The sequence below is a fragment of the Thunnus thynnus genome, chromosome 3, assembly GCF_963924715.1.
Source record: "Thunnus thynnus chromosome 3, fThuThy2.1, whole genome shotgun sequence".
NCBI lineage: Eukaryota > Metazoa > Chordata > Actinopteri > Scombriformes > Scombridae > Thunnus > Thunnus thynnus.
The window spans coordinates 7,936,281-7,962,168 of record NC_089519.1 but is presented as its reverse complement, the minus strand read 5'-3'; the positions used below and the strand labels follow the sequence as shown (position 1 = coordinate 7,962,168).

The window sequence follows — 25,888 nt, the reverse complement described above, 5'->3', positions numbered from 1 at the left end:
TTAATGACTGATGAGGCTTATCTGACCTAAATGTTGCATTTATAATCATTGGAGCCAATTAACAGTGTGGATTATTTTTCTAATAAAAGACAGTCTTTCGTATTTATTTCCAATTATCATCACACAGTTGTCTCATGTTATTCTGAGCTGCAGTGATGGAATCAGAGTGTAAAATCATCCACACTGCCAGCTTTCATGTGTTTAGTGTTGTAAACGATCTCTCCGTTTGTTAGAAGCTCTGTTTTAAAACCAGAGGGGAAATAGAAAGCCTGGAACAATAAAATGTTTCTAACTGACCTATAAAAATATATATTGCTCTTTTTTAATTGTCACTTTATTGTAAACTCAGGACTTTTGTCCATGTTGGGATCTTGTAGGAATGATGACTCTTTTTTTCCAGTGATCTGATTGGTCAGTGGTCGGAGTGTTGACAGGTTGTGATGCTCCAGAGCAGGTTAACTGTTCAGCATAAGTTACCATGGTGATGTACCCCAGTAAGAAGTGAACCGCCATCATAACCCTGATAACCCAGAGTTAAACCTGAAGTTACCTCACTAACCCCAAATCCTGCCTGGTAATACAGGCCTGTGGTTACTTAAGTGCATGTAAATGCAGTCAGTGCTGTGTTTACAACTTGTTCCGCTGCCCCCTAGTGGCCAAAAAAATCAGTTGGTATGGCTTTAAGTGACAAATGTTGCTATTAAGTATGTACATGAATGGAGAACTGATGAGAAATGTTTCTATTATTTATATTTTTTTGTTCATTTTTCTCTCTTTTTCTCTGCACCTTGTCTTCCCTCCCCATGTGTAGGATGTACGACGTTGGAGGCCAGCGAACTGAGCGGAGGAAGTGGATTGGATGTTTTGAGGATGTCAGGGCGGTGCTTTTCGTGGTGTCACTCAGCGGTTACGACATGACCTTGGTGGAAGACCCCTCTATGGTACAGGCTGCAGTCACTCAATCAATCACTCCCTCACAGTTTTCATTCTCTCCACTCATATTAACTAGAGACCTCTCATTAAAGTCTCACCCAGTCAGTGTATGGCTATCCCTTGTCGTCTGCCCTCTGTGTTCCTCTGCACCTCTTCAGCTGTCTGATGGTTTTATTGTCTTCTTCTCTGCAGAATCGTCTGCAGGAGAGCATGAAACTCTTCTCCTCCATCTGCAACAACGTCTTCTTCCGCAGCACATCCATGGTGAGATATTCGTTCGGTTACTAGGAGCGGTTATTGTGAGTTTTTCCACAAAATTCATATAAATTTCAGAGATTTAAGAGTTGTTTTGCTGTACAGTGCATCGACTTACAACAACTTCTACAACTGTCTCAGTCAAATTTCCACTTGTCGCCCTATGTTGGTATTTTTCTGTCACAATTTTTCTTGGATGTCACAATGCAGAAAGATTACATTTGTAATCTTGCCTACAAAGCTCTGACTGGTTGACTGTTGCTCCAACCGGCTAAAAAAGCCTTCAAATGGGACAACAGCAGATGTATTTGAATCGCTGAAAAAAAATCAGAAATCAGAGTGGCAATTCAGAGGTCTGGGACCAGAACAGTAATTTTATCCGTAAATTCACATAAAATTATATTATGTTTCTAAAAAAACAAAACCTAATTTTGTGTAACATAAATCTGTTGTTTCTCCTTTCCTGTCCTGTTAACCATCTAGACTTCAGACCTCAGATTTTTCTTGCAGTCCCTTTGGTTGTCGTCTATGTTGACAACCACTGCTGTAGAGTCATAGAATAATTTTGTGGGGTTGCAACATAATTCAAATGATAAGAAAAAAAAGTCTTAAAGATGAATTAAGATTAAGAGGAAAAGATCTGTTTTTAATTGAACTGAATTTTTCCTGATATAAAAATCTACTCACCAGAGACCAAAGATTTTTGGAACCACTGCCGTTGAAAGTTCATGAGTTTGAAGTTGATAGTTTAGTAACACATACCAAGTGAATCCACAATGATACGTTGTCCTTTAAAACTGTTGTTACTGAACGGTGAAGGACATTCAATCATGTTCACTTAGCATCTGGTGGACGGAGCAAACGGAGCAGACATGAGCAAAATCTCTTTGTTGCTCCACATTTGTTCTCTATGACCCCATGAAACAAGAATAACACTAATGTGAATGATAAATGGTGTTTCCACACACACATACACACACACACAAACACAGCCCGGCCTCAGCCCTTTGTCTCTGAGTCATCTGTCACTCGTAATTAAACAGCGAGTTGTAATTAGGGTGAGCTTTGGCGAGGTGACATTTTCCCCTCTCTGTGTTTTTCCATTCCCGTTTCCGGTAAATGATCACATTAAAACAACCGTGTAACAAGCTTGTTCAATTTATTCCACTTAACTTGCATTTCAAACTCACTTAAATTACAAGTCACTGCATGTTGACAGGAATGTCAACTGCTGTTCACTCGGCAGTGTTTTCTGCACCTTTCAGTGCAGAAAAACATTCAATGTTTTTTAACATTTCTGATTAAACTCGGATCTCTGAACAAATGAAGGCACGGGTGATGATTTATAAATCAAAACAAAATGCTCTAATCTTGGTTAATTGAGATTATAAGAAAAAAGCTTTTTGTGATGTTTGGCCATGAACAAACACACCCCAGACAAAAAAAAAGAAACATTACAGATTTTTGTCTTCAGAAAATCTCAAAGATCTTAAAAAGAAAGTCGCAGTGTTGCATCTCTTCTAGTGAAATATTCTTTGTTTAACTGTGAAGACATTTATTTCAGGCGTCATTAGAACCAAATAGCCAATTAAATGTCTGCGTTGGTGACGTGTTTATGTGCAGGGTTGTGTGCGGGCCTGCACATTAAGGTGGCTAACAGGCTCATTAAACAAAAGTGTTTAATGATAGCTTTTTAACGTGGGAGGGAAATTTGTAACCTCCACCTCAATTAACTCTTCACTGTGGCTGGTCAGTGATAATTACACACCTAGGTGTTGCTCTGTATCCTCCTCATTGAGGATACAGAGGTAGCTGCTCTACTCCTCATCCCTCCCTCGTTATTATCCAGGGTCCATCTTTTGTGTGCGTGTTTGTTTCGTTTCTGCGATCAAAAACAGGCCGGAAGAGAGAACTTGGCCGTAGTTTTAATTGGTCTACTACAAAGCCACAAAGTACCTGTGAAATGTGGCGGCGGCCGAACAGAAGTTGAGTTTAGAGGCGGCAACAATAAACAGCAGGAAGAGATTTATAAACGAAGTAACTTAGGTTGTTGAGCGCCTGCACTGGAGACCACATGAGTGATTGATTGCACACTGATGTGTGGAGCGAGGTAATTGATCCACCATCATCCTCTCATGCTGGTGTCAACACAACTATTGATTTTTACATTTTGCGTAAATATCTGTAAATTGGCAATAAACGTGACTATAATTTTGGAGATTGATTTATTGGTTTAATTGTTTGGTGAGTTATTGCAGCGCTACAGACGGGAGTCATCAAATCAACATTTTCTTTTGTCTCATGATCTTTCGAATTGATTTTCCTTTTTCCACTGGAGAGGGAGCCTTTGACTTGTGATGAGCTTTTTGAGTTCTCAGCAGATTGTTTTATGTCTTTTTGCAGATTTTATTCATGAACAAGATAGACCTCTTTCAAGACAAGATTCTACACTCTGGGCGACATCTGCGGTTATACCTGCCACAGTTTAAAGGTAGGACTGCTAGACCACGTTCGTCTTCACAAGGAAGATTTACAAGTTTGGACACAGGACACAATAATCTAAATCAAAAGAAAGGGCCTGTAAATGTACTGTTGCACTGTTTAGTTCTCCCGTAGACACATTATTGGCTGTTATTTTTCAGGGTTTTTGTATCCGCTCCGCTCAGCGTTTTGCTCTCCACATCACAGTGGGCTCAACAGGGGATGTGTCCTCTCTGCTCTCATGCAAATGTCAATATAAATGCTAAAACTCTTGGGATTGGGGTCAGCCAGTAGAGCAAGCGTCCATTTCACACTGACCTCAGATATGATGACTAGTCTGATACACTGCATGTGCGGTGAGAGTGGAGCCAGATGTTTCACTGTAAAGCTTCTCTTCCAGGCGCAGACTGTGATGTGGATTCAGCCGCCCGCTTCATCGCCGCCACCTTCGTCTCGCTCAACACCACGCCCAGCAAACTCATCTACCACCACTTCACCACGGCGACCGACACCTCCAACATCCAGGTGGTCTTCCAGGTTGTTATGGACACAATAATCAAAGAGAACCTGGAGGCAGTGTCGCTCCTGTAGCCGCCACAGGCTGAGACCTTGCTGAAGAGTCGGTGCCTGTCGACCTTTGGATGTGACACAACAGACACTTTTTTTAAAAAAAGACTAAAATAGCCAAAAAGGCATTGAACAGAACATGAAGATCATCTCATCCAAACACATTGTCTGTTTTCTCTCATATAAGGTGCAGCCTGGGAGCTCTGATGCCATTTTCTACTGTTGCATTTCATCCTCTGTGATGCTGCTTGTCTATAAACACTGCAACACTTGATTTCATGTAGCTTTGGGAAAAAAACAAACATTGAAGGAGAAGGACCTCATGGCTAATCCTTCGTCTTTCAACCCGAAAGAAGCCCTAAATTTTGAAATTCTTATATTGAGAATGATGGGCATTTATATTTTTGTACTGTACCATAAAATCCACATCAGACTATGAACAGTGAGGTTTCTTTTTTGAAGGCTTGACATACAATGATGCCATTTATTTGTCTCCTCTTTTGTGTGTGTGGGCAGGACACAGAGGGAGTGAGGATTTACTGTTTGTCCGTTAGTTCCTCTGTGCAGGGTTCACTCATGCATACCATCGCATGTTTTCCGCTCATCCATCACGGTGTCTCCGCTGTGCACATCCTGTGCGTCACACCCTCCTAATGAGCCGGTGATCACTGTAAAAGCACCCCACTCTGTGTTTACTTGTCACCTACACTCCGTTCATTTTAATCTGCGCCTTCACTTGTTCCCCTGACTCTCACCAGTCAGTGATGACACTGGAAACCTGCAATAACCAGTTAAAAATGGGAAAAGTGTATGTAAAGAAACCGACAAATAATATCCATGAAGCCTCGGACCTATTTTAATTTCCTTTCTTTCACCTCTGATGATTCTTGTTCAATATCTGACACACACATGCTCATAAACCCTGATTTGTCAACAAGGATGATGTGTCATATGTGATTTGTGTGGCATTAACTCTGCTGGGGTTTGTCTGTTTTGGAAGCTCGCCTGAGCGACTTGCTGTGGTATCACACCAGCACCTGCCTGACTCCAATAATAAACATTTTATGGTAATGACTGATATGGTTACTCAAAGTGAGAGAAAAGAGAAAAACACCCCCAAGTGCCTTATGATGAAGCCGTTTAGCTGCCGTGTAATTTACATTTCATATGCATATGTCTTAATGTGTTTTTTTCTTCAGTTTTTTTCCCACTCTCAGTTCTTTGATATTTGATACAACTGCTGTTTAAGTCTTATAGATCATGTTCACAGACTGTTATTTTATTGTTTTATACTGTGTATTGTACTGAAGCTACAATACAAAATAAATGTGAGAGGCTGCCAACCTTATTTTGACCCTATGTTTCAGTTTTCTTCTTTGATAAATATATAAATGGATAAGTATGAAGGGAGTGCAGGATCACATATTTTTCAGTTTCCATCCCCCACTAGTTGAATATTTGAAGACAAATTTAGGCCAGACAACAGGCTACCAGTGTTTGTTCATTTTAATAGATAAAATAAATAAAAGTACTTTACAAGAAACTTTCTGGACATTTAATACATTTTGGCAAAGCGGGTACATGTAACAGTTTAAACAATAAAGATGGGAAGTCATCTGGAAAGAAAATGTTTTCAACTAACATCTCTCGCACTTATTTTTTGTCTTGTTTTTTTTTTCTTTTATACTTTTATACTCCTGTCTACGCAACCAAAGCAAAAAACTGAACAATGATTGTGTTTTTAAATAAGAACATTCAGAGTCTGCAGCGGTCCATCGTCGACAATGATCGGGTTTTCCTCTGCGCCCTCAGCCTCATCCAACTCTGGTTCGTTTCTTTATAATTCTTCATTTCCAGAGAAGCGCTCTCGGGTCTCGGCGGAGGACCGGTACTGTCTCCGCGGGTCTGACCTGGACTCACGCGGACAGGCAGTCCAGGGAGTCCAGGGTGAGGAAGACGTCCGCTTTGCACTGGAAGGTGCCTGTCCCGTCCCGCAGCAGCTCGCAGCTCTTCAGGTTTGGAGAGATGTCCTTCACGCAGATGGCCTGCAGGAGGTGAAAAGCAGCGATCAGACAATTAAAAGTTTACAGCTGAAAATCCGGGAAAATCAGCTTTTGGTGATTCTATTCAACTTTTCTACCACTATCATGTTCCTGTAAACTGACCTTATAGTCTCGTATTTCATGTATTCATAATACTAACAGTCAAATTATTGGGACTGTGGGACAGTCGCTTATTAGATAAATCCCATAATTTCATATCCACCTAAATTTTTCCTTTATTCGGGCGTTTTTCCTAGATGATAATGATTTCTAAGATGATAATGATTTCAAGTTCCGAAAAGTTCTTAGTTAAAACCATCTTGTATTGCTGCGCTTTGACCTGCAGCGTCCGCTGCGCCTTTACGCACGAGTTTAACTTTCAACAATTTTGATCTGAACTGTTTGTTTGTTTCGCGACAAGTAGTAAAGCCTAATCTCTGTCTAAGAGTTGTTTACTAGAAATTGTTTCTCACTTTAAATATTTAAGAATCGCCATAAATGTGTCTCTTATGGTGCTGAATGGAAAGAGCATTTTACGAGCCTTCATTTTATCATCAGTGTAAAAAATAAAAACAGAACCCTGCTTAAAGAGGAATAAAGTTTGTAGTATCTTAACTGTACTTACCATGCTTTTGAGGATGGAGACCTGCCTGTTAGTCTCTGGAATCACGTTGTTACCTGCTGTCTCGTCGCTCTCCATCAGCGTCTCTTCGGACTCGGACCTCCGGACGTATGGTGACCTCCTGATGCCGGACAGCAAACCCGAGGCACGACCCACCGAGTAGTAACTGGGCCCAGTTGACTGCTTGTACCAGGCTTCGACAGGATGGCAAGAGATGAGCAGAGACACTGCGACGCACACCACGGCAAATCTGACTGACCTCTCCATGTCTGGAACCGTCTTGGCACTGTTTTTACGCTGCGCTTTTGTGGTCTGTTCTTGGTCAGCAGCTGACTTTACGTTTTGCTGTGTGTTTGGAAAACTTTCTGCTGCTTATATAGGCTGGCTGGGCGACGTTATCGTGACCCAGCACGTTCGTCAAATCAAATTTGAAGTGGGCGGATGGTGATCCGTCTTTGTGCGGAGAAGAAAAAAGACCAATCCGAATTGATCCGTTTTTGATGGTATGGTGGAGCCAGGGGAGGGGTAGTGTGTGTGTGTGTGTGTGCATATGTGTGTGTGTTTGGTATAGAGCACGAGGGGGTTGGAGACGTATAGAGACGTCAGCCACATCAGACAGCCCAGGATAGACAGTGACGTAAGTGGTCAAAGATGTCCAAATAGTTTATACATTAGGGAGGAGGGATTTTTTCCCCCTAATTTGACAATCTAATTGTCAGATTCAAATTTCCTGAATGTCTAAAAGCATCTCATAAACTTAAAAAGGGCAGACTTTTAATTTCCAGATTAACTCCTGCTTGGACACCAGTGAAAAGTGATTTGATATGATGAAGAGATTTGGATTTATCTGTCTGGAAAACCACACAAAATTCATAAAAGCCATTAAAATGACTCAACGTTTAATCAGTGCATGCAACCACGAAGCAGAGTCAGTGCGCATGGCTTCAAAAGACTCCAGGATGAGTGGAAATGGAGCGTTTAGGAGTAAAAAGACGAACAGATCAATAAACATGAGTGAATAATCGACTGATCCAAATTGTTTTAAGTTTCAGCAGCTTTCTACACGGACAGACTGTGAGTCAGTCTCACTTCAAAACGGAGCTCCCAGAAAAAAATAGGCCTTTATCAATACAAACCCTTTCCCTGATTGATTTACTGACCTCACCGGTCATGCTTCATCAACTCCACCTCCGTGTAGTCAGTAGATCAGCAGAAGAACAAAAGTGATGGAGACTTTAACAAAGAGGGATGCATCCACATTTGTTCAATTAAATAATCACAAAAACAGTTAAATGGGTGTAACCATGTTGCCTTTCTATGAAACAGGATTATGAGGGGGTCTGGATGATGGGAAATGTACCTTTAATGTATAGAAACGGATTAGAAAGACCACTGATTTGAATGATAAAGTATCCAGTAACATATAAAAGGAGGATACTACACTGAAAACAGCATTATGAATTAATGGAATTTAAAATGTTTTATTTTTGAGAATTAAAAGCAGCACTGACATACAAAAATATAAAAAAAACAAATAAACATAATTTATTTTTTAATGTAAAATGTGCGCATGATGCATCCAGCATGTCAATCAAGATGAATGAATGTACCATCAGAGTCTATCAGAGTCCATTGTAGAGTGGTCTGCAGTGCGGCTCCAGTTTGTCCTCCAGGACGTAATCTGGTCCGCAGACCCAGGGGTCCCCCGTCTCCCACTGCCACTTCTGCAGACTTTGCCTCAGGCTCTCCAGCACGGCGCTGAGGGATGGGTCTGACGCCAGGTTCCTCGTTTCCAGCGGGTCTGTCCTGTGTTGGTGAAGTTTTTATTAATATTTAAATATCATAAACACACTCAGGACTAGTATTCCCCCTCCCCAGACTCTACCAATAAAAAGAAAATCTCTACTTTTTGAAATACATCTGGATTTTCCACTTATTCACTTAGCAATTCAAGTATTGTTTTATTCAAGTGGATCAGCTCATTTTAGGGAACAACAATTGCTTATTAGCACAAAACACAATAACAATCTCAGAACCATTTTTCTATTTCCCCTATAATTAATATCAGATTACATAGTTCTTTCCAGGAATCCTTCAAGGAAATTATCAGGAAACTATGAACCTGTAAAATAAAGCAATACAAAACCCTCTCCATGTTTCCCAGAATAAAACTTTGGTACAGAAATATTTATTTATTTTGTTGGTCTAAAAGAGGTCAACTTTAATAGTCTGAATCTAAAACTACTGGAATAAGTCTAAATAATACCCACCATGTGTACGTTTTCTAACTGTAAACGCCCCCCAGGATGCTAAAACCCCTAAATTCCTAGAAAACAACACAGAGGACATGAACTCAGTGTCTTCAATGAAAGTCACAGCTCTGAAGAGTCCAGAGAAAATCCAGAGCCAGGCCTTCAAACATCAGTTATAAAGAATTCAACCTAATTGTGATTGTGATGATGACGGCGGCTGAAAATCTGGTTGGATTTGACGACAAAAGGCTTTTTGAAGTTAATGTATAATTGAAACAAAGTATCTGCAAGCAGGTCTGATCTGCTATAATCTTTTTTTTTTAGTATGTTATTTCAAAAAACTCAATCTGATTAATGTCAGAAAACAGTGTGAATCCCTGATGGCTCTTCAGAAAAATTAAACTCATTTTGGGATTCAGCTCTTCAGAGTTTAATTCTATGTGGATGACAGGTTCACATGCAGCTCCAGATGTGGTGGATCCAACCAGGTGAGTATCAACAAGCACTATTTCTACCAACTACGATTTTTTTCTACACTCGTAAGTTTTTTTTTTACATTTAAATAAAAGGTTGTTTTTGTTTACTGGATTTAGTTCCATTTATGGGTATAATTTCTGAAAATTAATTTCTTAACTAAACGATATTCGTCTGTGAGTCATCACAGTCAACATTTTGTCCTCCTTAAATGAAAGCAACATGATGAACACTGAGCAGCAGTTTCAGGCAACAGACCTGGTGTCGTACAGCTCCCAGCGCTCTCTGTAATAATACTGCTGCAGGCTTTTGAACCAGTGCGTCGGCTGACTCAGCCTCGTGCGGTTCAGCAGGTCCTGGAAGGTGGGTGACACATACAGGTCCTGGTCGATGGGGAAGGGCATGCGGTAGTGTAGGTTGTGGAGAAGGTGGTAGGCCCCCTGGTGGACAGAGCGGATTGGGTAGTACATGGTTACCTGAAAGTAAAATGACAATAAAGCAGTCAAATGCTTGTGTTTGAGTCCTTCATGAAAAGTCTATTTCTGACAGTCAGTGTTGATGACATCCTGTCTGACAGCAGCGATCTTCGCAAACCTCGTGGAGGGACTGGCTGCTGTAGACTGTGTGCCAGCTGCCGGGCTCAGTGACCAGAGCAGGCAGTAAGGAGCGACCGGTGAGGTGGACCAGGTCTGCAGGGCTGCCGGGGAGGCTGTAGGACGGGTAGGGAACAGAGAACCAGTCCAGTATGGTGGGAGTGATGTCTGCCGAAAGAAGAGAGAGGAGAAGAGTCACAGAAAGACAGAATGAGACAGACAGTCACAAAATGAGACAAACTACCTCAGCTGATGGAACAAATCACATTTCAGTGTAATGTTATTATACATTTACTTGTGATTACAGGAATTCTTAAATACTGCGCATGAACTCATTATTGGTATAGTGCTATTTCATACTGCATACAGAGGGACATCCCAATGAAAACCATGTATCTCCAATTTTGGTGATTTTTGATTTTTCAGATGAACTGAAGGGTCGATGTGTGACAGTGTCAAACATTGATATTAATGTCTCACATATTTAATGTTCACAAGTTATATACTTGAACACTTTCCAGTCTATTTAATGTGTTGTAATTATCCTCGGCAGTCATTTATATAACAACTGTTTCTACTGTTTTTGTACTGTTGCTTTGGTTTTAATCGATATTTTCATTTATGTATTATCCCCTCGGGGATCATTTTCAGTTAATCTCATTTTGTCTGAGATCTGCTCCTGATGCATCATTGTTAAGTCTCCCTCTTGTGGCCGACTAAGCACATGAGAGAAACACATGTTTGTTAATATGTATAAACCAACCTGAGGGTCGGACCCACCAGTGTGTTCCCATGATAAATCTGTGATGGCATGAGTTTATAAAGGAATGTTGAAATACTGAGCACTTTTTTTCCAGCCTATAAAAATTCTTGAAATCGAACTACCTGAAGAGGAAAATCTTTTTATTGAACTGCTCACAACTCATGTTCACATTAAGGCAAAAACCTGTGATGAGATGTGCCAAGAAATACTGCTTCATTGTTTTGGAGGAGGTGATTTTAAGTATTTAAGCCTTTATTATAGAAAGTGGAGAAACTGGGAACACTGCGGTCCATGGTTGACATCTTAACAGGGACTGGCTGCTACACTTGATGAGCTATACTTCATAATTTTTCAAGTCCGTCTTAAAACAATAGTCAGGTGTCCAAATGAACATTGAAATATGTTTTTCTTCTTTAAGGGCATATCTTCCAATTTAAAATATATTTATTTCCTCCAAGTGTAGAATAATTATGAATGCTTGACCCCTACGGTGAGGGGATCTGGTGGCTCTGTTATGCTTTGGGGGGCATTTTGCTGGCATGGTTTGGGTCCACTTGTCCCCTTAGAGGGAAGGGTCACTGCAAATCAATACAAAGTTGTTCTGAGTGATCACCTTTATCCTATGATGAAACATTTCTATCCTGATGGGAGAGGTGTCTTCCAGGATGACAATGCCCCCATCCAGAGGGCTCGAGGGGTCACTGAATGGTTTGATGAGTATGAAAATGATGTGAATCATTGATGTGACCTTCAGTCACCAGATCTCAACCCAATTGAACACCTAAGGGAGATTTTCTCTCCACCACCATCATCAAAACACCAAATGAGCGAAGAATGGTGTTCATCCCTCCAGAAGAGTTCAGAGACTGTAGAATTAATGTCAAGGCTGAGCTAATATGAAGCTTCAGCCATCCAAATGAAGCCTCATATCAGCTTCAGATACATTTTTAAATGTATTTTTGCATAAAATGACTGTGTGGTGTGGACACACTGTGGATTTTGTCCCTCATCACTTACACTGAAAGCACATTTGAAGGGGATCTTTTAATAGCCAGTATAAACAGGAGGAATGATTACATTGAGGAAAATCTTGTTTGGGCACCTGACTGTTGTTTTAAGACAGACTTGAAAAATTGTGAACCTATCCTTTAAGATAACAGCCACTTGCAGCTTCTCCGCCCTCTTTCTCCCATCCATCTCTTACCTAACAGGCTTACGAAGGCCTGGCTGGTGTCTCCCCATCGCTCTCTGTGCTCTGGAGAGGACACCAGCATGGGCTCTGCGGTCCCGGAGTGATACAGGTTGGTTCTGCCGTTAGGGAAGGGGATGCCGTTATCTGAGCTGTAGATGACCAGCGTGTCGTTCTCATAACCAGCGTCCCTGAGCTCCTGAAGAACTAATCCGATACCTACAGGGGAAATTTACACCGTTATGACATCTCTCCACCCTCTTTTTTATGTATGTATAAGTATAGTTCACATACCCTGATCCAGCCTGCTAACAGTGGTGTACTGTGCAGCCAAGTCAGCTCGTGCTACAGGTGTGTCCGGTACAAATGGAGGAACCTGAAGAAGAGATGATGAAAAATATTTGTGATTTGTTTGCAAATTTCATAAAGTTAAATATCAAAACTAACAACAGCAGTAAAGGTGTGCCCAAAAAATCCTTATTTTCAAATGAAATTGAGACTTTTTGTACATCTAAATAGGTTAATTTTTGATCACTGACCTTTACTTGTTCTGGTGTGTAATATTCTGGTGTCCAGTCAGGAATTCTGCCCATTCCCATTTCACCATTCCCAAACTTCTCACAGAAAGCTCCATACTGGGGCTGCGAGTGTCCACATCGGTGGGTGTCATGGAAGGCAACATACAGGAAAAAAGGCCTCTCTTCATCTTTTATACCCTCTCTGTCTCCTTTATTCTCTTCTTTCTTTTGCCTTCGCTCAAAGGCTTCGTCTTTATGGGTCTTAAAAAACTTGCGAACCAGGAGTTTGATGCGGGTGATGTTCCTCCCCACCTGGAGGACAGAGTTGGTCTCCTCTGTGTAGGCAAAATCAAAAGGGTATACAGATCCAGGACCAACGTGCTTCTTTCCAATTATACCTGTGGCAATGAGAGAGAACAAGATGAGATAAAAACATGAGTTTCTGTGTGTATACCTGAAATAAAAAACGAACAAGTCACTTTGTTATTTACCTGTGTGTATGTTAGCCTGGCTGAGGAGCAACGGCAGACTTTGAACTCCATCAAACGAGTTGAAATGATGGACCCCCTGATGAAGCCCATACATGCCATTCTGGTGCTGAGAACACGGGACAAACACAATTCATTGATATCATGAACAAATGAGGGGTTATACTGTACATGTGTGTGCATGTGTGTGTGTGTTACCTGTGGCAGGCCAGTGAGGATGGTGGAGCGGCTGGGGGAGCAGCTGCTGACAGAGGTGAAGGCGTTGCTGAACACCAGGCTGCGCTTGGCCAGAGAGCGCAGGTGTGGCGTGTGGACCACAGAGTTGTTATATACCTCCGTCTCAAAACCTGCATCATCAGCTGGAAGAGGAACAGACAGGGACTTTCTACATACTTTTACTTTTGATCACATAGTGCACATCAATGAACTCATGAGTATATACTGATGTCACAAAGTTTCTTCTGTTCACAAATTCAGAGGTGTTGCAAGAAACAGTTTCAGGATTCAATACGTTTCAATCACTGATTAATCATTTATAGATAAACAATAAAGTAATGTCTTAGAGTTAATTACTTTTTCTTAGGGTTAACTTCATAATAATATAAAACTAAGATAACATTATGTAATGGAATGTAATTAGGAAACAACTGTTATTAATTAGATGATAGGTTTGACTGATATGAAAGTTATGCTGTCAAAAAATATAAATTTGCCAGATTTTACTTTACTGGATTTGCCAAAAACAGACATTAACATCTGGTTATTTTACAGTATATATAAAGTTGGATAACAGATAAAAGAGTTATTCTTGTGTATGCATATAGTGTATGCTTATGGGTAGTTTATTAGTTAGCCTAATATTTCAGCACTATAATGTTTTCAGTCAGAAAGTTAAAAGGCTGATTTACAGTCTGAAGTTTTGCATGACTTGTTGTCACAGGTTAGAAATGAAACCACTCACCAATTATTAGAAGGACATTTCTGCTCTTTGACTCCCCGATGCAAAAACATGCCAAAGTGAGAAAAAACAACTCGAGCAGCATGATGATGATGATGATGATGATGATGATGACTGCTCTTCACTGTTTCCCAAAAAACAAGCCTACTCTTAAGGTTTCAGGACCACGTGCCGTCTGAAACATTTAAAACAAATGAATCCATTAAACAACATAAATTCAGTCGTCAAACTAGCTGAAATAAAGTGACTTATAATGTAGTGAAGCTCATAGATGTATCATAAAACCCGAGTAGACTTCACTTTTCACGTCTTCCTTAAACAACGTAAGCCCCGCCCACCCACGGTCACATGACAGACGTCACATGACGAGAGCCGACAGGGCGCTTTTGCTGAGTGACGTGAGTTTTAGGAAGTGGTTTCAGCGAGAGGAACAACACTTATGAGAGCAACTGTGCTCGCTGAAAAGCAGTGAAATCACAGCTGAATTACGAAATAATGCAAGAGAGGAAAGCATCAGACTGAGTAAGATTTTATATTTTATTCTATTTGTTATTTTCGGTTTTATTGTGTTTTATTCCTTTGTTTTTATTCTCTTCTATACTGTCCAAATTTATTCTATTCCGTTTGTTCAGATTATTCACATTCTTCCATAACATTTTATTGTCAAATCAATTTTAGAGGAATAATATAGCCTACATAACAAAAACGATTTTTTAATGTTTTATTATGTAATATTATACTCGTGATTGTGTAGAGAAATGCTTGTCTATTGTAAAGCAATCACTGATCAGACAGGTGTTCAAAGCACTGACCTATCATATGATCATCACATGATTGTAGGCCCTCAAAGCTCATTAAGGTCACAGGTCACAGGAAAGCATATGGAATACATGTCCTCAGATGACCTCCTTAACTTGTCGTAAGTGGTTGTTATCTGTGTAGCCGAGCAGCTCGACTGATGACTTTTTCCATCTCACACAGATCACAACATGCATCTGAAGATATGGCGCTGTATATTTGTCCAGGAAAACACACACAAACCGATGCACGCATGCACACAGAGCACATCTTTGTTGTGTTGTCCTGAATGCTCAGCCTGTGGGGACAGAGGACTCCCAGGAGAAAAAAACAAAACCAGAGAAACCACTTCACAAGAGCCGATGAGTGACATATAAAGCAAAAGAGGACATTTAAATCACTTTGTGTAAGTGGCTTTTATCTTGTATTCATCTTACTCATACATTCATTTGAATATGTAAAACAGGTTAAAAGAAAGGACATCTTTGTGCACCTGCAGCTATCTCTTCATTCTTTCTGCCAACCTCCTCCTCTCCAGGTTCTCCTCCTTCAGCTCTAACTTTTATATGATGGAGCAGCCTCTGATGGGAAGAGACTTGGCCCGAGGCTGCTGCTCCTGCAGCACCCTGAAGACCTGGCTGCCGATCCTCTCCTGGCTGCCCAGGTACAAGCTGAAATGGCTTCAGATGGATGTGCTCGCAGGACTCACTGTCGGGCTGACAACTGTACCGCAGGCGCTGGCCTACGCCGAAGTAGCGGGCCTTCCTGTGCAGGTGAGTCCTAGCAGAGCTGTGTTGAGTCATCAAGTTCTTAAAATCGTCTTGTTCCAGTAAAACATGAAATATCAAGGATAATGTGAACAAAAGAAGTGAACGAGTGTACATTCCCTCCATCTTTTTTGTCACTTCTGCTCAATTGTAGAGAGTTGAAATCATGATCTTGCCTATCAATGACATCCTGGATCATTCTGTTTATTTTTTACTGATGGCTTTACTTTCACATAAAGATCTCAATCTTTATTTATTTATCATAAGAACTATTTTCTTAAATGATCAATTGCTTAAGGCAAAAATTCCAAACATTTGCTGTTTTCAGCTTCTAAGATGTGAATATATGCCGCTTTTTCTGTTTTATATAACTGCAAATTGAATATCTTTGGGTTTTGAACAGTTTGTCGGATAAACAAGACATCCAACAACCTTGGGTTGTGGGAAATCTAATTTTTGAATGTTTTATAAACTGAAAAGGTCATTGATTAATTGAGTAGGAATAGAGATTAAGTAATAATGAAAATAAGCCCTGTTAACAATTTAATCTAAAAGCTTTTCTCTCCACAGTATGGGCTCTACTCTGCCTTCATGGGGGGGTTCATCTACACTCTCCTGGGGACCTCTAAGGATGTGACGCTGGGTCCTACAGCCATCATGTCCCTCCTGTGTTTCTCCGTGGTGGGGGGGCAGCCCTGCCGAGCGGTGCTGCTCAGCCTCCTCTGTGGACTCATCCAGGCTGCAATGGCATTACTGAGATTAGGTGAGGGGAGGGCAGGGCGCTGCTGTAGTCATGTGAAAACCTTGTGACACCAGTTTTTTGGGGTTTTCTAAATTTAGTAACACTTGCCCTTGTGAGCCAAGTGGATGAACTCTTAACATGATGTTTTTTCAATATAAAAAATTACTTCTTATTCACATTGTGACACATTGTCTTTACCTGACATCACTGATGGTGTAACATTACATTTTCCAGTTTGTAAACGTTAGAGTGATCTCTGTATCAAAACCTGATATAACAATATCGAAACTAATTGTTCAGAAGACAGAAACGGAATCTAATTTACAAAATTAAAAAGCTTTATAGATAGAACAGAGTGTGAAGAAACAGGAGATTAGTTTGTGAGTGCAGGAGAACCACTTCCTGCCACCACATCAATGACTTCCTGTGTTTAATCGCACACAGTTTTTGTGAAATCTCTCAATCATGCTTTTGTTTTTGTTCATTCATTGCTATTCTGCAGGCTTCCTCTTGGACTTCATCTCTTTCCCTGTAATAAAAGGCTTCACTTGCGCTGCTGCAATAACGATCGGCTTTGGACAGGTCAAGGTGAGAGTCAAACACATACACAGACACCCACAGAAACGGCAACAGAAATAACAACACACACATCAAAACCACCAGTACCCGGCAGTAAAACTAGCCAATAGGAGTGCAGACACGTTTGATTGGCAGCAGAATAAATCAAATGAAGGCTGTAAATAGCTTTTACAGTTCAACCTCAGTTTAGTCAGTATGAAATCCAACATCAGTCGGGCTTCTACCCCAGTGTACAGTTTACAGCAAGGGTTCATTATATATCATATAGATTTTTCAAAATTAGGATCAGCACTTTGATACTAGATCTAGCTTGACCTTGGAGCCAACTGGGAGGTGCAATTTTTATTTATATAGCGCCAAATCACAACAAAAGTCATCTCAAGGCACTTTTCACATAGAGCAGGTCAAGACCGTACTCTTTAATTTATAGAGACCCAACACTTCCCCCATGAGCAAGCACTTGGCGACAGCGGTAAGGAAAAACTCCCCTTTAACGGGTAGAAACCTCAAGCAGAACTTCCAGTTTTTAACTGAGTCCTGGGGAAATTCTATACATGTCTTGTGGCATTTATACAAGTTTTCCCTCTCAATCTCCCAGACCATTAATTTAATCTACACACTACACACTCCCCTGTGCTAAACATAAAGATTGAGAATATCATTAAAAGAGTGTGTTGATTGATTTGGATATGCAAACTCATTTTGTCTACTTTTATGCACCCTCTGTGTTCATAATTTGACATTTGACCAGATCTACAACTCCTCTTATTGTCAGTGGTCTCAGCTGATAGCCATCCCCTTTGTTTATTTGTCTAGAATCTTCTTGGACTCGAAGGCATCCCCCATGAGTTCTTCCTGCAGGTTTACTACACCTTCTACAAGATCCCAGAGGCCAGGATAGGTGACGTGGTCCTGGGTCTGCTTTGTCTTGCTCTGCTGGTCATGCTGATGTTTATGAAGACGAGTCTGGGCTCTGGCAACGCTCCCGCCTACTCCAGAGTCGCCAGGAAACTAGTGTGGGCTGTTGCTACCAGTCAGTACCTCTCATGTTCATATGCATGCACACCAATGCTTTGTAAAAGTGAAACACTGTTCACTTTTACAAAGCATAAAGAAAGAAAATAAGTTTAATAAATAGGTCTATCATTGTTTCATTCATTGCTATAAATGATCTCTGCTATAAAAATCTCTGTCTTGGTCAGTGCGTAACGCCCTGGTGGTCGTGGCTGCATCCTTCGTTGCATTTTCCTGGGATGCTTACGGCCATCACGTGTTCACAATCACTGGGAAAACGTCCCAGGGGCTCCCGCCGTTCAGGCCCCCACCCACCTCAGACACCACAGCCAACGGGACCGTCGTCACGTTTGGAGAGATTGTAGAGGTGAGGAGCGGAGGGAAGGGCCAGTTACAGCACGAGGGCAGTGAATCTTTTTTCGCTGAATGATTGAGTTGCACTTCCCGAAATCTCCCTGTCTCCCAGGAAGTGCAGCTGACTAACCAGTCTTCCTCTCTATGTTTGTATGCAGGACTTTGGAGGAGGGCTTGCTGTGATCCCTTTCATGGGTTTGTTGGAAAGCATTGCTATCGCGAAAGCTTTTGGTAAGTGTCTAATTAACATTTATAAACCATGTCATGTTGCAAAAGCATTTTTCTACACACTTTGTCAGTATTAGATAATCAAGGCAGTTAAAGCTTGAGTGCTTCATCTGACTGTTGACTGATTTTGACTTCCTGTTTCTCTTCAGCCAGTCAGAACGACTACAGGATCGATGCCAACCAGGAGCTGTTGGCAATTGGTGTGACTAACATCCTGGGCTCGTTTGTGTCAGCCTACCCTGTCACTGGCAGCTTTGGGAGGTGTGTGTGTGTGTGTGTGTGTGTGTGTGTGTGTGTGTGTGTGAGAGAGAGTATATAATGAACTTGCTGTTCAGTTGGATCAATGTGCTGCTCCTAGCCTCTCCCTCCTAGACAGAGAGGTGAAGTCTCTTTTTTATGCTGATAACCTTGTTCTACTGTCTCCTACTGAACAAGGATTACAGCAACAGCTGGACATAGTAGAAAAGTACTGTCAGAACAGTAAATATGAAGAAAACTAATGTCATGATTTATCAAAATTGCCCCAGATGTCAGGAGAACAAATACCAGTTTACCACAAATAATCATGTCATTGAACATGGCATGACTTAGAACTACCTTGGTATAACCATAACAGCATCAGGGAGTTTCAAAATGGCAGAGAAAAGTGCAGTAAAAGAAAAAGCTTGAAGAGCTCTAAATGCAATTAAGAAAACATTTTATAATTTACAAATTCCACTTAAAATCTTAAAATATTTGATAGTGTCATCCTGCCCATTGCACGGTATGGTCGTGAAGTCTGGGGTCCACTCAGTCATCATAGCATTTTACACAGAAAAACACCAACCAATGCACATAGAGCAGAATTAGGCAGATACCTACTGATAATTAACATTCAGAAGAGAGCACTCAAATGTTTTAATAACCTTAAATCCAGCCCCCTAGACACCCTCCATAACAAAGCCCTCCAAACCCAAGAGCTGAGCCCAGAAAAGAGTCCCCTATGAGACTAACTGCCTCCTCTCAGACACTCTGACCAGTCTCACCAGCACTGCTTTCCAAATACCAATCAGAGTAAACCAAATTATAACACAATGTAAAGAAACCTACTTGCAACACTGGAAAGAAGAAATTAAAAGCCAAAGTAGATGAGACTTAGTTATCTGGCCCTGAAAAGAGATGATGAATAGTCAGAATATCTCTCCATTGTCAGAAAGCAGAGACAGATCCTAACCAAGTACAGGCTCAGTGACCACAAACTGACAATCCAAAGAGGACGACAAAAAATCATGGCAACCAAAAGAAAACAGAATACGTGGTCACTGTTTGACAGGTGAGGCTGAGACAGAGATACACTACAATGTAAAACATTCAATGAAATAAAGAACATTTACTTTAACAAGTTCAACTCTGTAATTTCAGATTTCAAAGAGCTTAATGACAAAAAATTCAAAATTAAAAATACTACTAGGAGAAGGAGAAAAGAGAAAGGGCATATCTTGCTGCCCAATATGTATCAACATGCCACAACCTGAGGGACAGTGAATGACCTGGACACAGACACACACACACACACACACACACTAATTTTGTTACCAAATATTTACTTTGTCATGTTATCTCTCCACATTCAGGACAGCAGTGAACTCCCAGACTGGTGTTTGCACTCCAGCGGGTGGGATCGTCACCAGTGAGTCATGACACTTTCAACTTTCACTTTACCTGTCTGTGCTCTCTACTGCCCTCTTGTGGTGGTTTGTGATTTTCTCTCGTTGCTTTACCTCCTTTCTCCCCCTCTGCCTCCCCCGTAGAAATGAGAAAGTGTTGTCATGGAGGTCAGAGCTTGTGTTAAAGGAAACATCAAAAACTGTCTTTAGCAGACATGGACAGATTGCAAAACAACAAAGGTGATATTAATCTTAAACAGAGGCAGCCCAGTATGTGGACATGAATGATAGTGTTCAATCAATCAATCAATCAATTTTTATTTACATAGCGCCAAATCACAACAAAAGTCATCTCAGGGCACTTTTCACATAGAGGAGGTCTAGACTGTACTCTTTAAACCACAAATGTGAACAACAGCCTGACTATGTGATCAGAGGTTGAGGAGTCAGAGAAGAGCAGAAGGATTTTGTGTTATCACTCAAAAAAGATTGTCACATAAAGTTCTCAGTTTATCAAGATAGCATAATGCAGTGTGTTGAAATACCTCTAATTTGTATATTTTAGCTTTTCTGGTTCAATTAAACATCACATACTGTAGGTAGAATGATGCTCTTTTAGGGTTTTGTGACTTCAACATCAATCTCTCCATGTCTATTTATTTATTTTTCAATTTTAAATAATCGTCTGGAGCAACAAAAAGGTCATCACGTATATATTAATGCGACTTTGCTTTCTCTGTCTTCTTGTGCTTGTTTCACAGTTTAGAAATGAGAAATATTGCTGAATTTCCCCTTCTGTCTTTTGCAGGTGTGATTGTGTTGCTTTCGTTGGCGTTCCTCATGCCGGCCTTCTACTACATCCCCAAAGCTTCTCTCGCTGCTGTTATCATCTGTGCTGTAGCTCCTATGGTGGATTACCAAGTCGTGGCAAAGATGTGGAGGATACGCAGTAGGTGTCTGCTCCATTTTAAACACAAGTGTATTTTCATGTGTATTCGTTTGTTTAATTAAATTCCCGGGGTAATGTGTCTCCCACAGAGCTGGACTTGCTGCCTTTCTTTGTGACATTCCTGATGAGTTTCTGGGAGGTGCAGTACGGCATCATGGGAGGTGTAGCTGTATCTGGAGTCCTGCTGCTGTACAACACAGCCAGACCCCAGATAAAGGTACCATAAAGTAACACTGTGCACAGGACTGCGTATGAGTGACTCTGATACTTAAAGGAAGAGTAAACTGCAGAACATATTTGCAAGAACCACTCGAATTAATAGATTTGTTAGATAGATTCACAATTATTCAAGTCTGTCATAAAACAATAATCAGGTGCCCACATTGTAGCTACATTGAAACAGGTTTTGCTTGCTGTAATCATTCCTCCTGTTCATTCTGGCTGTTTAAAGATCCCTTGAATGTAATTGATGGGGGACAAAATTCAGAGTCCTTCTGTTGTGTGAAAATGGATTCAAAAATTTATCTTAAGTTAATATGAGGCTTCAGCAATCTGAGTTACATGAATTAAGTGGATATCTTTAAAGGTTAAAGTATTTTTAGTACAAAATTCCCTGTTTTTAATTACATTACATTTTTTAATTACATCATTCAGTAATCAGGCCATCATCTGTTATCTGTAATGTTGCCTTTCTTTGCTTTACACCTTGTAGCACCATCTTGTGGTTCAATCGAAACAAATCAAACCAAGCAAAAAAACAAACAAACAATAAATCAAATTCCAGTGTAATTTCCAACATATTGTATCTAATCTATATGATCAAACTTAGCTGGTAAGAAAACACCTCCAGTTTAACTCTTCATTCAGTCTATGTGGCGATTGTGTGTTTAAATTATTTATTCAGAATACTTCATATTTCAAAAGCAATAGATCTGTAAACAGTTTTGAGGCTACCAGCACCAACATAAATTTGATGAGGTTGAGGTGCTTTTTCTTTTGCATTAAATCAACGGGAAAATGTGAACTGAAGATGAAAAAGTTAGAAGAAAAGTAGGTACAACAAAAAGACCAAAAGATTTGAGGAGTGTGTTGATCATAAATTAATGGCATCTAACATAACTGATGTTTTCTTCTTATCATTGTGTGTCCACTGTGATCAGGTGTCTGATCACGGTGTATTGCTGATTGAATTGGGCAGTGGACTCAGCTTTCCTGCCACAGAGTATCTCAGCCACATCATTCACTCTCAGGCTCTGCAGGGTGAGGATTTGTTTGATAATCTGTCTTTGTGTAGAGCACACTGACTTTTTGAGGCTGTCTTTACCATTTACTTTCCTGTCTTTCTAATCTTAACATGGCTCCCCTAGTGTCTCCTCCGCGGTCAGTGGTCCTAGATTGCCATCATGTCAGCATTATAGATTACACAGTGATCAGTGAGCTGCGGGACCTGCTGAGGCAGTTCAAACTCCGAGAAGTGGGTCTGGTCTTTTCCAGATTGCAGGTACGACAACCAGCCCTCACTGCCTTACAGATTTGAATTGAGTACTGATGGAGTTCAGATTATTGGCCTGTTAAATGCATTTTAGTTGAGGGCATTGAGGATTTGAAAATATAATTCTAATCTCATGTTATGGGGAAGAAATCACTTCCTATTATCTGTTTTGTCTCCTTTGCTCACACACTCTGCCTCTGTCTTCCTTACTCCTTTAGCCCTCTGTTCTTGAGGTTCTCCAAGCCGCTGATCTGCAGGACTTCAGGTATACAGACAGTGTGGAGGCGGCGCTGCTGCTGACAGAGTCAGGAAACCGCCTCAGTGACTGACACAGAAACTGCCCATTCACAGTCTGGAGAGGAAGAAATGACAAAAGCAAAAGCAAAAACAATCTGAACTGAGATAATTGGGCTGTTATGATGTTGATAAGTGATAAACTACCTCCAACAACTGATTAACTGGCTGTCAGGTGTTGTGATGCGATGTTGTGAAGTGATGCCCCTCCTTCCCCGGTCAAAGGAAAATGTTACCTTGGACTTTGTATCTGCTAAACTTGACTTTGGAAATCATTGAGGAATCTCAACACTAGATTACAGTTGCACAACAACATTGGCCCAGAAGTCTAATATTATGTTTTATAGCATTTTATGTTTTGTTTTTTTCAAAGAGACATTTTGCAGCATTTTGTATGAATGAGGAGGTATTTAGAGAAATAATATTAATGATTCTAGGTGAACTGCCGGAGACGAAATCTGTATTTACAGAACACAAAGAGGGACAATATGTGTGTAAATAATCAACAGAGTAAACTCACCAGATATGAGTCATTTTATTTATCTATGTAAAAGGAAATGTCTGATGATTGATTACCCTAATTTTTATGTTGTAAAGAACTGCTGCCAAGGTGGAGGCAAAATGATTTTAGTTTAGTCAACATAATGACACTAATTTATATCATTACATTATTAATCCAAATCATCACATCCATACAAGATTTTTTACGGAATAAAAAATTTACATTTTCATGTGTATGCATGTGTGTTTGTACTGTATGTATCTGTATTATACTGAAGTCACACATTTCTGTACGCTTGAAGAGAAGAACATTCATGCTCTCAAGGGTGAAGACCGTGCAACAATAATTTCAACATAACGACAGCAAAATTGCGCTTGTACAGGGAATATTTGTAAAAGGTTTCCTTGACAACAGTTTCTACCCAGTTTTATACCTAACTCCTGGTACTGATACATGGATGATGCTCTCACCAAACTGCACTACTCCAGCAGATCAGAGCAGGACATTATCAGTGAGGAGGAAAGCAGACAGAGGGAGCTGCAACAGGTCCAAGAGATCTTGACTTAAGACCAGAAAGGACACTGCTAAATCAACAGGGACCACCAGAAGCATCCCAGCTGGACTCCCTTACAGCACATAGCTTAGCTGTCAGAGCCTCTTGCCAGAATCTTCAGATCTCAAGGAGTCAACACTCACCACAGACCAATCAACACCTTAAAGGCCCTGAAAACCAATCACCAATCTCTTACTCCGAGCAATGAGGTCCAACATGAACCCAGTTTTCTGCCAAAGATGGAACACTTAATGTTATTTCACATAAGAGATTTCTGTATCTGTGCTTTTGTCTTTGCTTTTCTCTGGTTTAAAGTGTCTCAGTTGGAACAAGGCGTTGTCAAGTATTTTCATTCAAATCAAATCAAATTTATCAAACTACAACCACAGCACACCCAAACAGTCCTGATGAAGCAGATTATTAAGTGATAACCTCTTCATAAATAATAACTGAGGATACTTTTTTCAAAACTTGAACTGTTACTAATTAGGTCATGAACATTAAGAAATATATATGATTCGTAATCGGGTTTTCAGGGGCTTTAAGGATCTAAATGTCAGAAATGGACAACATCAGCTGTCTGTGATCACCAGAACAAAACCAATTGACCCATCGACAAAGTCGACAAAAAGGACAAAGTCATCGATCAGGCGTCAGAGAAAGATCAAGGAGGACGTTCACATCTGACATCAGAGACCATCTTTGAACACAGTGAACACAGACAGGCATTATGATCTTAAGTGACCAAAGTTATATATTATCATGTGTTGACAAACTCAGTGCCATCACTAAGGCAAATCATGTATAAAACATATCTATTCATGACAAACGTAAAAAATGTCACTGTATCACCATGTTTTGTTATGTATTATGTTCTTTACTTTTGGCTTTGATTATCTGACATGTTATAAGTGAGGTGCAAATGTACTCAAATACTTCCTGAGATGTACATAAACGTGCTTTCTCAACAATGTTATAGCCTGTGTGGCTGAGAGTTATATTTAAGTAAGGTTTTCTTTTTGAATGATGCCAAAAAAGTGCAACAAATGCTTCATAGCATACTTTCAGTAATAGGCACACTGGTGCATACAGACTCTTATCAGCATAAAGTGTTGAAAAAATCGTATAAGCACACTCCTCTTATAAAGGAACAAATCACTGAGTCAACCATTTACCTTGGATGATAATGATAATGATAATGATGATAAGAGGAGGACGTGAGTTTTGAAATATGACAGTGTTAATAATTTACAATGACTCCAGTAAATAATGATAAGAAATGAAAAACACAGTAAATGTATCATATACTGTACATTGGGAGAACAAGAAAACTCTCCATGTCTAGTGCACTGTTGTTTTCCATGTTTCTTCCCTGAAATATATATTTAAAACAAGTTGCTCCTATAGTTTCAAAGAAATCTGTTTGATTCATCAAGACAAACTTTTTCAAAGACAGACTGTTAAATACATAATGAAACATAAGATGATGTCCAAATTGCACAGTAATATATGATATAAATAACATCAATGGGATCATCACATAGTTGATAATTTTTAAAATCTGTTTATAATGCATGTACAGTACTTACATTAATAATCAATTTTAACAACAGGGAATTGCTACAAGTAAACATCATGTGTTGACAACCAAGCAAAGCTGGTAGGAGAATCTTGAGATAAGTTTTTATATAAGGATGGATTTTTTTTCAGCTCAAATGGGTTTAAATTTGTAATTTAAACATGATGCCATCTCCAAGGCAAATCATGTATATCTATTAATGACAAATGTTAAAAATGTCTCTCTGTCACTATGTGTTAATATGTATTGTGTTCTT

General features: G+C 40.1%; 4 protein-coding genes across 4 annotated transcripts in view; 2 read left to right on the top strand and 2 right to left on the bottom strand.

Annotated features, from left to right (window-relative positions):
• Positions 1 to 5,584, top strand: part of gnav1 (guanine nucleotide binding protein (G protein) alpha v1) — a 34,536-nt gene extending 28,952 nt beyond the window's left edge. Inside the window, exons 6-9 of the mRNA XM_067583684.1 lie at positions 812 to 941; positions 1,126 to 1,197; positions 3,592 to 3,679; positions 4,070 to 5,584. Coding sequence (XP_067439785.1) covers positions 812 to 941; positions 1,126 to 1,197; positions 3,592 to 3,679; positions 4,070 to 4,260 — 481 coding nt within the window. The 3' untranslated portion in view covers positions 4,261 to 5,584. The remainder of the gene's footprint in view (positions 1 to 811; positions 942 to 1,125; positions 1,198 to 3,591; positions 3,680 to 4,069) is intronic.
• A 140-nt stretch (positions 5,585 to 5,724) lies between these two features.
• npb (neuropeptide B) lies at positions 5,725 to 7,399 on the bottom strand. The gene is made up of 2 exons (XM_067583712.1): positions 6,904 to 7,399; positions 5,725 to 6,281 (listed from the first exon to the last, which is right to left on the bottom strand). The coding sequence occupies exons 1-2, from the start codon at positions 7,165 to 7,167 to the stop codon at positions 6,153 to 6,155; spliced, it is 393 nt and encodes a 130-aa protein (XP_067439813.1). The 5' UTR covers positions 7,168 to 7,399; the 3' UTR covers positions 5,725 to 6,152.
• A 966-nt stretch (positions 7,400 to 8,365) lies between these two features.
• On the bottom strand, positions 8,366 to 14,481 carry sgsh (N-sulfoglucosamine sulfohydrolase (sulfamidase)). The gene is made up of 9 exons (XM_067583670.1): positions 14,139 to 14,481; positions 13,376 to 13,536; positions 13,181 to 13,286; positions 12,711 to 13,087; positions 12,466 to 12,547; positions 12,187 to 12,390; positions 10,221 to 10,387; positions 9,885 to 10,102; positions 8,366 to 8,706 (listed from the first exon to the last, which is right to left on the bottom strand). Exons 1-9 carry the CDS (start codon positions 14,218 to 14,220, stop codon positions 8,523 to 8,525), a joined length of 1,581 nt encoding a protein of 526 aa, XP_067439771.1. The 5' UTR covers positions 14,221 to 14,481; the 3' UTR covers positions 8,366 to 8,522.
• A 39-nt stretch (positions 14,482 to 14,520) lies between these two features.
• Positions 14,521 to 23,727, top strand: slc26a11 (solute carrier family 26 member 11). Its single transcript, XM_067583660.1, has 15 exons — positions 14,521 to 14,657; positions 15,117 to 15,339; positions 15,472 to 15,706; positions 16,271 to 16,463; positions 16,945 to 17,030; positions 17,838 to 18,054; positions 18,224 to 18,402; positions 18,548 to 18,620; positions 18,767 to 18,878; positions 20,231 to 20,286; positions 21,072 to 21,212; positions 21,302 to 21,429; positions 22,373 to 22,472; positions 22,580 to 22,713; positions 22,923 to 23,727. Exons 3-15 carry the CDS (start codon positions 15,500 to 15,502, stop codon positions 23,031 to 23,033), a joined length of 1,737 nt encoding a protein of 578 aa, XP_067439761.1. The 5' UTR covers positions 14,521 to 14,657; positions 15,117 to 15,339; positions 15,472 to 15,499; the 3' UTR covers positions 23,034 to 23,727.
• Positions 23,728 to 25,888: the final 2,161 nt, after the last annotated feature.